The sequence below is a fragment of the Watersipora subatra genome, chromosome 8 (genome assembly GCF_963576615.1).
Source record: "Watersipora subatra chromosome 8, tzWatSuba1.1, whole genome shotgun sequence".
Lineage (NCBI taxonomy): Eukaryota > Metazoa > Bryozoa > Gymnolaemata > Cheilostomatida > Watersiporidae > Watersipora > Watersipora subatra.
Window position 1 is genome coordinate 41104888 of NC_088715.1, and position 12993 is coordinate 41117880.

A 12993-nucleotide genomic window follows, 5' to 3' on the forward strand; every position below is an offset into this window, starting at 1 on the left:
CTAAAGGGTTTTGGACACAGTTAGCTATGAACAGTTGGGCAGGATTCAATAAGCAAGCATAATTTGACCAGTACGACAAGTAGCCAAGCAGAATAGCAGCCTATAGCAGCCATTGCAGCCAGAGCATATCTCAATAGGTGAAGCACAGTAGCCAAGAGTGCATTCACGTGCATGTGAGCTGCTTCTTTAATCTAAATTCATCCCAAGTATATGTATTACTTCACTACCATGTGTTACTGTTGAAGTCCACCCAAACTAAAGACCAACCAACTGAGCCGGTAGACTCGCTGAAACCTACATGTCCTTTACATTATAATACCTTTTTTTGGGTAAACTCGGCAATAAAAACATGTGAGAATATTTTCTAAAAATGCCTACAAATATTTTAGGTTAATTGCTACTAGTTTTGCAATATTTAAGCTCTATCATCCAACTTTCTATTTTGATAACTAAAACAGCTTTGAATGTTTGCACAAGAAGCCAGTGCCCACTCGGTAAGTTATATAACTTTGTGTGGCATGTATCTCTTAAATATAGTAAAGCAACCAGAAGTGTATGTGAGTATGTAAGCTTTGACTTAACGTATAAGGTATGATATCATAATAAACAAATTACAACATAAAAGTCATTCAATAACAAACGTTTTTGAAATCAATGCAATTTACATAACATAATTTTAATTACTTGAAAGTTTTTTTTTCATATACTGCAACATACAGCTTTGTCATATGATTACTAGAATGCTCTATTAATTACATGAAATTCTCAAGTGGCTGATTCATTCTAGGAATACGGGTAAACCATAGTACACATTACCGCTATTGCCACTAAAGTTCTCCTAACACCCTTCTAACTTAAGTTTCCTTTGAAAGAAACTTCCTTCCTTACGAAACTAATGAATTCATAACCTTCTTACCTCCCAGAACTGGAATTCTCGATTGAGTTGTATAATGTTGCTCATGGATGAGGGGGTGGATAGTGCAAGAATCAATGAAGAAGATGAAGAAAGTATATTTGTTGTCACAAATTTTGACTATGGGAATCTACAGTAAGTTTTCATCTATTTTATATATCACAAATAAATGTTATAATGCCATTAAGGTATAGTAGCAGCAAGGAGACGAGCAGAAAATTAAAGATTATAGTGCGAGTTGTTTTGTCAATGTTGCTGCTGCGTGAAAACATTAGAGCCTTTTTAGAATAAACAGCCAACAACAAACTGCTTGAATATATCCAGAATATTTCTGTTATTGTACTTTTTGAGCCATTTTCTTTTATTCACAACAGGAAGTGCAATACTCTCATCATTCTTAGGAGGTTTGTGGATGAAAAGGAATAGCTATGTATATTTCCTGCTATTTGCAGAGCAGGTCATCTGTTTCAATAGTAGTCAGCTGATAGATCATTTAAGTTACATATTGGTGTTTCTTTAATTGTTCAGGTAACTAAGTTGTTATTGTTCATCTTTAAAACTTTGAATTTGCCTCAAATGCCTCAAAAAATTGCGTAAGTAAAAATTCTATATTATTTTGTAAAAACTTTTTTGTTGTTATCAGTAGTGATACTAAAAAGTTACAAAGCAGCATGCAAGTTCACGAGGTCACATATAAAATGAAAAATTTGCAACACCCGGTCAAAATCAAAACTGTTTTATTAAACAGTGGATAAATTTTCAGCGATGTAAGACTGTTGGCAGTGGCTGCTTTGCAATTAAAAGCAGTAACATAAATGTATTGTTCTTTGAGTATTTCTGAGCAGAGTTATAATGCTGTAACATTGTTTGCATGGCAAAGATGCTGAAACCAGGCAGAGCTGCTATGCTTTAAAAATATATGTTATTAACAAATATTTCTCGTTTTGACTGTCAAAATCAAGTTTGAATTTGCCTCACTATGGCTAGTTTGATTGAGAGATGTCATAATTGTACAGAGTAGAATGTGGCATGGAACTTGAGGCCCCGTTTTTTGCAATAAAGTTCTTTGAGTTATACTTTCCCCATAACATTTCTTCTTCAAGTTATACAGTTTGTAATGGCATAATAACTCATCAAAGTTATTTGCAGGGCCAATTAAAATCAAATGATTTAAATCATCCTAAAAAATCATGTGTGATGATTTTTTTTGATTTTGCAAAATAACTTATAGGCGAATATTAAAAATGTTGTTATTGGATTCGTCTGAGGCTTCCATTGATTGAGTAATTATCATATCGATTGCTGATCATGGAAATTGGATAACTAAAAGTTAGTTAACTTATTATTGGTTAACTAGCAATTGTTCATTGCATCCCCCAATCAGTGGTAAATATTTTGCATCCCCTCCCCTTCTTTTAACATACCAAGTCTCATTCTCATTTCAGATGGCATCTGAAATTTGTGCATTTCATCCTCATGCACAAATGGCATAATAACAAAAATAATATAAAATAAACAAAATTTAGCAATAAAAGTCACTTGTGAAGTACTTATCACAACGGCACGCTATAGCAAACACATTCTAATGCCAAAAGCATTAAAATTGGAAGCCAGTCATTTTTGCGATGTTTGTCATCAGGTGCAAAAATTGAAACTTTCAATGAACTTTATTTTTACTTGAACCTCTCAAAATTAACATAATTTGTTTATATTAATTTACTTGTTTTTATATTCAATAAAAAATATAAAAACCTTTTAATTTTCTTCAATACATCTAATTAAAAAATCATTAACAAAGGGCAACTACGTTAAAAAATTGATCATGCGCTTCTGGAAAAATGAGTTTACTAAAATTAACATACATGTATTTCCTAAAGATTCGTTTTAGTGTATTTATTGAGCCATTGAGAAAAGTTCTAATAGAGCCAGCTAAATAGCAGGAGTAAAATGTTACAATGAAAATGCTATTAAACAACATTATAAGAGAAACGTCAGAAAATTGTAATAATCATCAGTGAGTAGAAATGATGTTGTACAATAATACTCCAACTACACTCTGTAAGTCAATCTTATATGTATGTTTACACAGCAACATCACATAGTAACAGCCTGGTAACATTGCCTAGACATTCATTTGAAAATGAAAATGATAACCATAACATTTTAGTTACGTTGCATGGCAATGTTATATGGATGTTTAAACTCAAACATTCTACAGTAACCTTTATGAAACATTGCTGGGGCATTCAATAACAATGTTCTCCAACAGCGTTATGATAACATAAGTAATGTCTTCTCCTGTAACATTCTATAAAATATCACAATAATAATTTTATGTAAAAAATTTGCAAAATATTTCTGCAACATTGTTGTAACATAATACAGTAATGATCGCCAGATAAAAATGGTAGAACAATATGAAAATGTTTGCTTGGAGAGCTATTTTACCCAAAATATCATGAAGTGTTCCAGCAATGCTATTGTTCGTTGTATGTAATCTCTCTCAAAGTACAAAAACCTGTTTGATACAGTCAATCATGGTTCTCATCCACTTCCTATAGTCCAGTGCATGTGATGCTGAATTGTAAAATATCAGAAAACAGTCGGCAGAAGTTTTTTTGATTATTTTAAAATAATTAATGTAACATAAATTAACTAAAATAAAGTTCTTGGAATTTGAAAACTTGCCATTTCCAGTAAAAATGTTACAAAATACAGTTGCACTATTTCACAACGCGCAGTCATGATTTTATAATTACTACGCCATGTTAAACAATGCGCTTTACTATGAGTAATCCGGTTTGTTATTATTAAAGAAAGTAGTGCGTAAGTCGCATGCATGTTTGCAAGTTGAAATGGAGAAAAAGGCTGCTACCTCATGTGCTTTTCACTGTCTGAAATCAGAAAATGACAACTGTGATTGTTTTATCATCAAAGCGGCTCGGCACTGCTGACTCATATGCTCAGCAATATATTAACTATTATCTTGAGCCACAAAGGAGTTTATCCAGACTCTATTTGAAACGATCTTCTAAGGGACTAGGAGCATCATCATCTTCTACCACTACCAACACCTCTCAAGATATCACTATCAGCTGCCATGAGAAATGCTACAGCCATTTCACTCACAAGAACACATTACAATCAGCTCAAAGGAGAACTGAAGTGAGTTGAGTAATACTATCTCAAACAACAATCTCCTTTGCTTATAGCCTTTGGAAGACGCCATGAGAGTAAATAAAGTTGTGTCACTCTGGGAAAACATTCAGAAAGCAGAAGCAAAAGCACAAACAAGCTACAAACAGAATTCCCAATTTTGTTTAAATACATTTTTATTTCGGATTTTTCGTTCATTCACTATTACAAAAACGATCGTTTTTGTTTCTCAAAACGGCTTATTTTTGTTGCTAGCAGAAACCAATCTATCGTAGTTTACTATTGGTAAAAAATTGACAATACGCTAACCAGAAATCAGTTTATAAAAAACGTTCGCGTGGTGACATAATAGTCGCTCTGCCAACAAGCGTCAGTATCGCAAAAGGGTTAAGGCTTATGTAGATATGATATGCAACTATTTTACGCAGAGTACACAAAAGTCTAGTGTGTATGTGTAAAATGGTCTGACTGAGTGTTATTAAGTTACCTGGTTGAGAACCCGCCACCCCAGCCTTTCATTCCATCATAATATAAACATATTCTTTGCAAAAATGAAAGTAAGCTTGCACATTTTGCGTAATATCACCACAGCCAGAGACAGGCCCAGCTGTCAATATTAATGAATCTCAATTGGAAAATGAGCGTATAGGGGAGACACCTAGGCCTGCTAAGAGAAAAAGAGTGGCAAACCACCGACCAATCTTACCTCCAGTATGTATTCTGTGTCAGAAGGAACGCAAGAGCAAGACTGGATGTATAACCACTACTATTGATAAACTCCGAAAAAAACCCAGTCCAAAACTGCAGGTAAGTCAGTGAAGAATGTTTAAATAACCTGTGATTGCTGATTTGATCTAGTTGGTTTGATAGCATAGTATTATTATGGCGATATCATCCGATTTTGACCTACTAAAGGTAACCTGTGATTTATGGTATATGTTTGAGTTGTGCTATTGGTTGTGCTATTTTTAAAAAGTAAACTCCAGGACTGTGCAGAGATTCTTGGAGATGAACGTACTTTGCGGGAGTTTAGCTGGAGTGGTGCTGTCGCTCGAGAGCTGAAATACCATAAATCCTGCTATGATAAATAATATGTATATGACGCCGAGAGGTAAATTTCCTATTCTATTTTTTTTAAAGAATATTATTGTTGTTAGTGCTTTATAGTCTCTGTGTGAACAGGTATTCTATCTTTGATATTTGTTTGTCATGTGAAACACTCAACACTGCAAAGCATGATTTTATTTAACAGATTACGCAGGAAAGATGATGTGGCATGTATAGAGTGTGCAGAATAATAGGTATAAAAGGTGCATGGTATATGTTGTGATTTGTGTTGCCTTCCGCTATAGAGATTGACAATCTATTTCAGTTGTAGTTTGAGGCAAAACAACAACCCCAAACATAGTGGCGCTGAACTAGATTATTAATAAATCTCAACTTGAGACTCTTTAATATGGTTAAGGATCATAATTTTTTGGCAGGGGGAAATAACTCAAACATAAACCTATACGTGCAATGTAATCTTAGTAGAAAAAACAGTTGATTTGTGTTATATAATTCTTCTTCAACATGGCTTCATTATTATCCTGCTAACATCTACACACCCTATGACTGCTAATAAAGAGCTTTCACAAGCTTGACTAACAATTTGATATAATGCCATTGCTGTTTATGGTATGAATTAACATCGCACTTATATAGACTTTATTTCTTTTAAGCTCAACATTCCTCCACCTCAAGGTAATGGCTGGCACATGACTAAAGAAGACACACTAGAAATAACTTGGTATCAGAAACCTGTCATACCACCACAAGTTCTGAAGATGGTACATTGCAAGTGCGACAAAAATGGCTGCCGTCAAAGATGCTCATGTAAGATGGCCAACTTACCATGCTGCGACCTTTGTGGCTGCACCAATACAGAATGCACTAACTGAGGTGTGGAAGAGGATGATGATGAGGAAGATGAAAGCTAAATTCTATTATGAAGTTATCAATATGTATGTATTGTTATTTATCAAATCTCAATAAAAACCACAATTATTTGTTGAAGTTGTCTTCCTTGTGTCTGTAGAAGATACATTTAATAGCATAATGCATCTATTCACTTGTGTAATAGTTCAGGGACTAGGTATGAAATACATTGATATAATCACCTTATATATAAAACAAAGTTAAATAGTTGTTTAAAAGCTTTTAGGTCACCTTAGACTGCCACGCACACAGTACATGTGTAAATGGCAAATGTCGCTGCCAATAAATTTGACGCTGATTGAGTATTGGCAAGGTTGGCCATTCCGACAAAATGAATTTCTAAAGACATACATTACAGCTATCTTTTGGAACAGTCAAATCCTGCACTGCTTTTGCTTTCCTAAACTAAAAAAAATTTAACAATTCAGCATCACATGCACTGGACTACTATAACCATGACCGTTCTTGGCAGGTTTTAACTGTGGTTTGCCATTACCTTCAGTTGAGTGTTTTTTATTGAAACACCTTCTTTAGCTAGCTGAATCTGCTACCTAGCTAGCTGAATCTGCTACCTAGCTAGCTAGCTGAAAATCTAGCACATTGATGGCAAAAGTGTGTGTCATTACGAGGAGATTAGTTTCAACAAATAGAAAAAGATTTAAGCTTCTACCTATAATAAAACATTTTTTATAAACCGACTCACCTTAATTTGGATATAATTTTTTTTAAGACATGGTTTTTATTTAGTTTTATACAACACAATATCCTATCTTGCAATAATTGTTTAGGAGTTTTAATGCAATAGCTTTCTACGTCAGGAGCAAATTAGGTTTATTGAATTGCATATATATATTGGATAATATATGTTATATATATATATATATATATATGTAATTGTATATATGTTATATTTAGTACATGTTGGATCATACCATGATTTAACAATAAAAAGTAAATCTTTTTATTTACACTACCTGTAACTCTAAGATTTGAAGGTATTGCCTGTCTTATTTGGTGCTAAATAGTTTTTTATAGATATCTTTGCATAGAGTAGCAAATAAAATTTTAGCATATTGCTAAAATAGAAAGTTGAGGTTGCAGTAAATGAACTATTAAAAAGCCAATCAATCGAACATACGCTAAATGTATTTCAAAGCTGGCACGTTGATGACAAAAATGCGCGTCATTGCAAAAGATTATGTTGCAAAAAACAACTCTAAAATTCTACTTATTATGAAACTGTTTCTTATAAATAGATTCACCTTATTTATTAAATGGTTTTTATAAGAACTAAAATATTTGACTAACCATATCATTATATAATAATTACTTGGATCTGCAAACATTAGTATTAGACAGAAGAGAGTTATTGGAAAGTCAGCCAACTATATATCCTCTAATAATCACAGCCTTACTTGTTATCTCTCACAGCCAACCATATATCCTCTAATAATCACAGCCTTACTTGTTATCTCTGACAGCCAACCATATATCCTCTAATAATCACAGCCTTACTTGTTATCTCTGACAGCCAACCATATATCCTCTAATAATCACAGCCTTACTTGTTATCTCTGACAGCCAACCATATATCCTCTAATAATCACAGCCTTACTTGTTATCTCTGACAGCCAACCATATATCCTCTAATAATCACAGCCTTACTGGTTATCTCTGACAGCCAACCATATATCCTCTAATAACCACAGCCTTACTTGTTACCTCTGACAGCCAACCATATATCCTCTAATAATCACAGCCTTTCTTGTTATCTCTGACAGCCAACCATATATCCTCTAATAATCACAGCCTTACTTGTTATCTCCGACAGCCAACCATATATCCTCTAATAATCACAGTCTTACTTGTTATCTCTGACAGCCAACCGTATATCCTCTAATAATCACAGCCTTACTTGTTATCTCTGACAGCCAACCATATATCCTCTAATAATCACAGCCTTACTGGTTACCTCTGACAGCCAACCATATATCCTCTAATAATCACAGCCTTACTTGTTATCTCTGACAGCCAACCATATATCCTCTAATAATCACAGCCTTACTGGTTATCTCTGACAGCCAACCATATATCTTCTAATAACCACAGCCTTACTTGTTACCTCTGACAGCCAACCATATATCCTCTAATAATCACAGCCTTTCTTGTTATCTCTGACAGCCAACCATATATCCTCTAATAATCACAGCCTTACTTGTTATCTCTGACAGCCAACTATATATCCTCTAATAATCACAGCCTTACTTGTTATCTCTGACTATTTAAGAATTTAGAGTAACTATTTAAGTTATGATTAAAAAATGGCTGAAAATATGTAAAATTTTAAGAATTTCAACAATTAACTTGAAACAGTAAAGTTGCGCTAGCTTCATCTTTACAAGCAACCGATTTTGCTCATTGGTGAACATTGAACACTGGCTAATCTTTGAGTGACTGGTATATCAAGACGTGAGAAAGTCTTGCATAATATATTGACCAGTTCTGTTGTCTCCGGTTATGTACCGTCTACGAAATGGTAAAATTTATGAAGATTCATTTGTCTTTGCTTTTCAACCTGCACAATTCTTTATTATTATATTCTTTGCTAGTTTCTATATCGGTATCATAAGATATTATAGTGGACAGTAATTGATACTAGTGTACAAATTTTTTAACAGTTAGTATTTCATTTATAGCAATTATTTTTTCCAATGCTTGATAATTGCCTGAGTTTTCATTATTGCTTGCACATTGAAATTTGAACCAATGACTGACAGTTTTCTGGGCAGATTTGGATTCCAAATTTTAGGTTTTCTAGTTTCAAGTTTATTAAGTTAGCTGTCAGAGATTGTCAGGTGCTATAACTAACTGAAAATTTATTGCAATATGCAGAAGAGAGGGTTGACTAGTGCAGATGCCAAAATGCTGGCTTAACTAATTAAATATTACTGCAACTAGTGGCAAACCTATTGCAATATAGGTGAAATTTTGTATAACTAGGCTTTTGCGTAAAATTTTGGAAGTCTTTTTAAAGTTCTTTTAAATTTCAGTATGTCATAATATAACATCTCATCTACCTTAAACTTATAAAAAATTTAAAATTGACTTGTTGGCTCATGATACATTGACGATTTTGTCATAATTATTTGACGATAATCATAAGAAACTAATGAACTTGATAGCCCAGCGTGACGTGACACCTAATGTTTACTAAATTACCGGAATATAGTACACCATTTTGCATACTTCATCTCTCTTAGCCTGTTTCTTCCCTTCAGCTATATTGTAATAATAATCACAACACTGTTGACTGTTGTTTTTGCCTTCCTGCTCTTTGCAAAGCTTTTGGTAACTTTTACCTTCTTTTACTATAATAGGTAACATTATTTTTAAAGACCTAATCACAATGGCATATGTTAGTTGCACCAGTAGCGTATGGTATCGGGTAGCCTACACCGTTGTTATAGTACATTAATTTTAAACTGATCCAAGAAAAAAATATGTTGCTTAGTTGATGTATAGAAATTACCACCATATTCACTATTAAGTTTAAAGAGATTTAATTTTAATAAAATTCAATGAGTATAAAATGTTGCAGTCAATAAATCAATCTAAATTTATTGAATGACATTTAAAATTTATTTTTTTACTAATTCCTGTGTGTCAATATAATCTGCATCAGACTGCTGACTTTGAACATGCATGTTGCGCAATCGTTGAATAGCCGATGTTGCATTGTGCAATAGCTAAATGGCTGATGTAGTATTACGCAAACTATCGTTGAGTCATGCTATTTCTTTATTTACACAGTTCACTTTCTCAGTTATTACGCCATATTCTATTTTTAGCAACCAACTAATAATGCTGTTTTCTGGAAATTACTGGATTAATGTTTTCAGTATATAAGGGCTGGCATGCTGCTGGCTTAATGCATTTGTTATTCACTTGCAATAGCAACAACGTCTAACGAAAAGTTTGAATCTTCTCTTGATAGACCCGCACAAGGGGTCATATATAAGAACTCGGGGTGTCACTACATCTACCATGTGACATATTTGGGGGCTTGTCCGAGATCATCTACCTTAGCCAGAATTATTCTGAGAACCAGGGGTCTAGTAGGTGATCTCATCGGTGGGTATTACATCCAATGATCTACGAATCATTACAATTGGAATCGTTTTACCTTTGCCAAAGCTATTCTGAAGAAATTAGAAATTACTACAACTGACCTGAACTCAAGATGGTGAGCTTGTTAGAGCTTATCAAACTTTGAAAAGAAACGGGATATGAAGCAGCGCTACTCCAAAACTTCATTAAAGATTAACTAGAGCTCCAGCGGGAAAAAATAGAGAACTTTAAAAACTGAAGATAAAAGCAGAAGAAAGAGAGAAACAGCAAGAAGCAGAAGAAAGAGAGAAACAACGAAAAGCAGAAGAAAGAGAGAAACAGCAAGAAGCAGAAGAAAGAAAATACAGCGAGAAGCAGAAGAAAGAGAAAAACAGCGAGAAGCAGAAGAAAGAGAGAAAAATAGACAAATTGAGCTACGGAAAATTGAGTCACATCACGACCTTGAATTAAAAAAAGCCGAGTTTAATAAACAATTACGTTCACACTCACCAGGACTCAATTCAACCGCATCAACCGAATCTACCAGAAGGCTCTCGAAGCTGCCAGTGTTTGTAGACAGAAAATACACTATTGAGAGCTACTTACAGCGGTTTGAGAGATTTGCAACAAATCAAGCCTGGAATAAAAAGGACTGAGCAACGTATCTCAGTGCTTTGCTATCTGGAGCTGCACTGGAAGTATACTCACAGTTGAATGAAATGGGTGCTCAAGATTATGACATTTTGAAAAAAACAACTGATGAAGAGGTATGACCTAACAAAAGATGAATGCAGAATAAAATTTTGCACAGTTCGGCCCCTACAAGATGAAAGTCTTAGTCAACTACTGGTACGGATCCTAACTTACTATTACAAGTATTTCGAAATGGCAGAAACAGTAAAAGATTGGAAAAGTGCTAGAAATCTTGTGGTTAGAGAACAGTTTATCCGAGCCTGTCCAAAGGAGCTAGCTTGTCATCTCAGTGAGCAGGAAAAAACCTCAACAATGATTTTGCCAGGCTAGCAGAAACAGCAGAGTATTTTCTACATGCGCATAAAATAAAATTCTATCAGGAGAAACGAGAACAGGAAACACTGACAACAGAGAAGATATATTTTTGCTGCCAATCATCTACACATTTAGCTAGCAATTGCACTAACCAAAAGAACACTGACTGAGCACAGTGTACTTTTTGTAAAAGAGAGAGGCATAGTTTAGAAGAGTGTAAAAGAAAAACCTTCGAGCCAAGATATAAGCAGCGGGCAGCAGCAATCCAGTAAGAAGACAACCAGCAACAAGAGGAAAATGTTATCACCTTAGATGGGAAAAGGTATGCACCCGTGGCATGCTGTTCTGACCTGAGCTTCACAGAGCAATGAGGCGTTCAACCAGTCAAAGGGATAGTCAATGGGAAGCTAGTAGAAGTACTGCGAGACACTAGTTGCTCAACAATAATTATCAAGGAAGCATTGATTGAAAAAAACCAACAAAATGGGCGACATCAATGGATAAAGATAGCAGACAAAAGTGTTATAAAAGCATCGAAAGTAGTGATCGAAATCAATTCTCCTTATTACAGTGGAAAAACTAAAGCACTCACACTTAAAGATCCACTCTACCCACTTCTGATTGGTAACATTCCAGGAGCTCGATGTTGCAACAATTCTGATAAAGACTGGTCAGAACAAGCAGCTGTCAACACTAGATCACAAAAAAGTTGATTAAAAAGCTGTTGTCACCACTATAAATTGGTAAACCTGTCAAGGAGGTCGACGTAACTCACCGAGAACTTATTAAAATGCATAAGGAAGATGCAGTGATGAACAAATACTAGACAATAGATCCCATCAACAAAGGTGATCAGGTCATTTCATTTGCTACCAGGAGTGGACATTTGTACCGAATCTCTCGGCATCCAAGCTACAACAATGGGGAAGCGATAGCTAAAGTAATGGTGCCACAATGCTTGAGGAGTAAAGTTTTACAGATGGCGCATGAAGGACCATTAGCCAGACATCTTGGAGTATAGAAAACAATTAACAGAATACAGACACAGTTTTACTGGCCAAGAATGCATGGCGACACAATGTGATTTTTCAAGTCTTGGGATATTTGCCAACGAACAATCAAAAAAGGAAATGTTTCTCAATCTAAGCTAGCCCCAATGCCACTCATTGATACACCCTTTAAAAAGTTGCTGTCGATTTGGTCGAACCCATCATTCCAGCAAGTGAATCCGGACACCGATGTATACTAACCTTAGTCGATTATGCGACCCGATACCCAGAGGCTATACCATTAAAAAACATTTCAACAGAAGCAGTCTCCGAAGCACTTCTTGACATGTTCAGCAGACTGGGAATACCCAAGGAAATCCTAAGTGACATGGGCACACAGTTTGCCTCAGATCTCATGAAAGAAGTATCTCGTCTTCTTCAAGTTCAGCAGCTAACGACAACACCCTGTCATTCAATGTGCAATGAACTCGTAGAACAATTTATTGGGACTTTGAAAACTATGCTGAAGAGGCTGTGTGCCAACAATCCTAAACAATGAAACCGTTTTATCAACGCGGCATTGTTTGCATATAGGGAGGTTCCTCAAGAAGCAACAGGCTTTTCATCGTTTGAACTTCTATATGGATGAGCTGTTAAAGGACCCATGTCAATCCTAAAACAGCTATGGTCGGGAGAGAATCAAGATGAAGAAATTATGACTACATACAAATATGTGTTGGAGCTAAGAAAGAAGCTAGATGATGTGATCAATTTAGCTCAATTTTCGTTAAAAAAGTCTCAGCACAAAAATAAGCTATGCTTTGACAAACATGCAAAGGACAG

The 12993-nt window shown here is 34.9% G+C and overlaps 1 protein-coding gene across 1 annotated transcript; it reads left to right on the top strand.

Annotated features, from left to right (window-relative positions):
• The first annotated feature begins 3820 nt into the window (after positions 1-3820).
• LOC137402569 (putative uncharacterized protein DDB_G0294196) lies at positions 3821-10624 on the top strand. Its single transcript, XM_068089071.1, has 4 exons — positions 3821-4078; positions 4661-4876; positions 5791-5898; positions 10415-10624. Exons 1-4 carry the CDS (start codon positions 3821-3823, stop codon positions 10622-10624), a joined length of 792 nt encoding a protein of 263 aa, XP_067945172.1.
• Positions 10625-12993: the final 2369 nt, after the last annotated feature.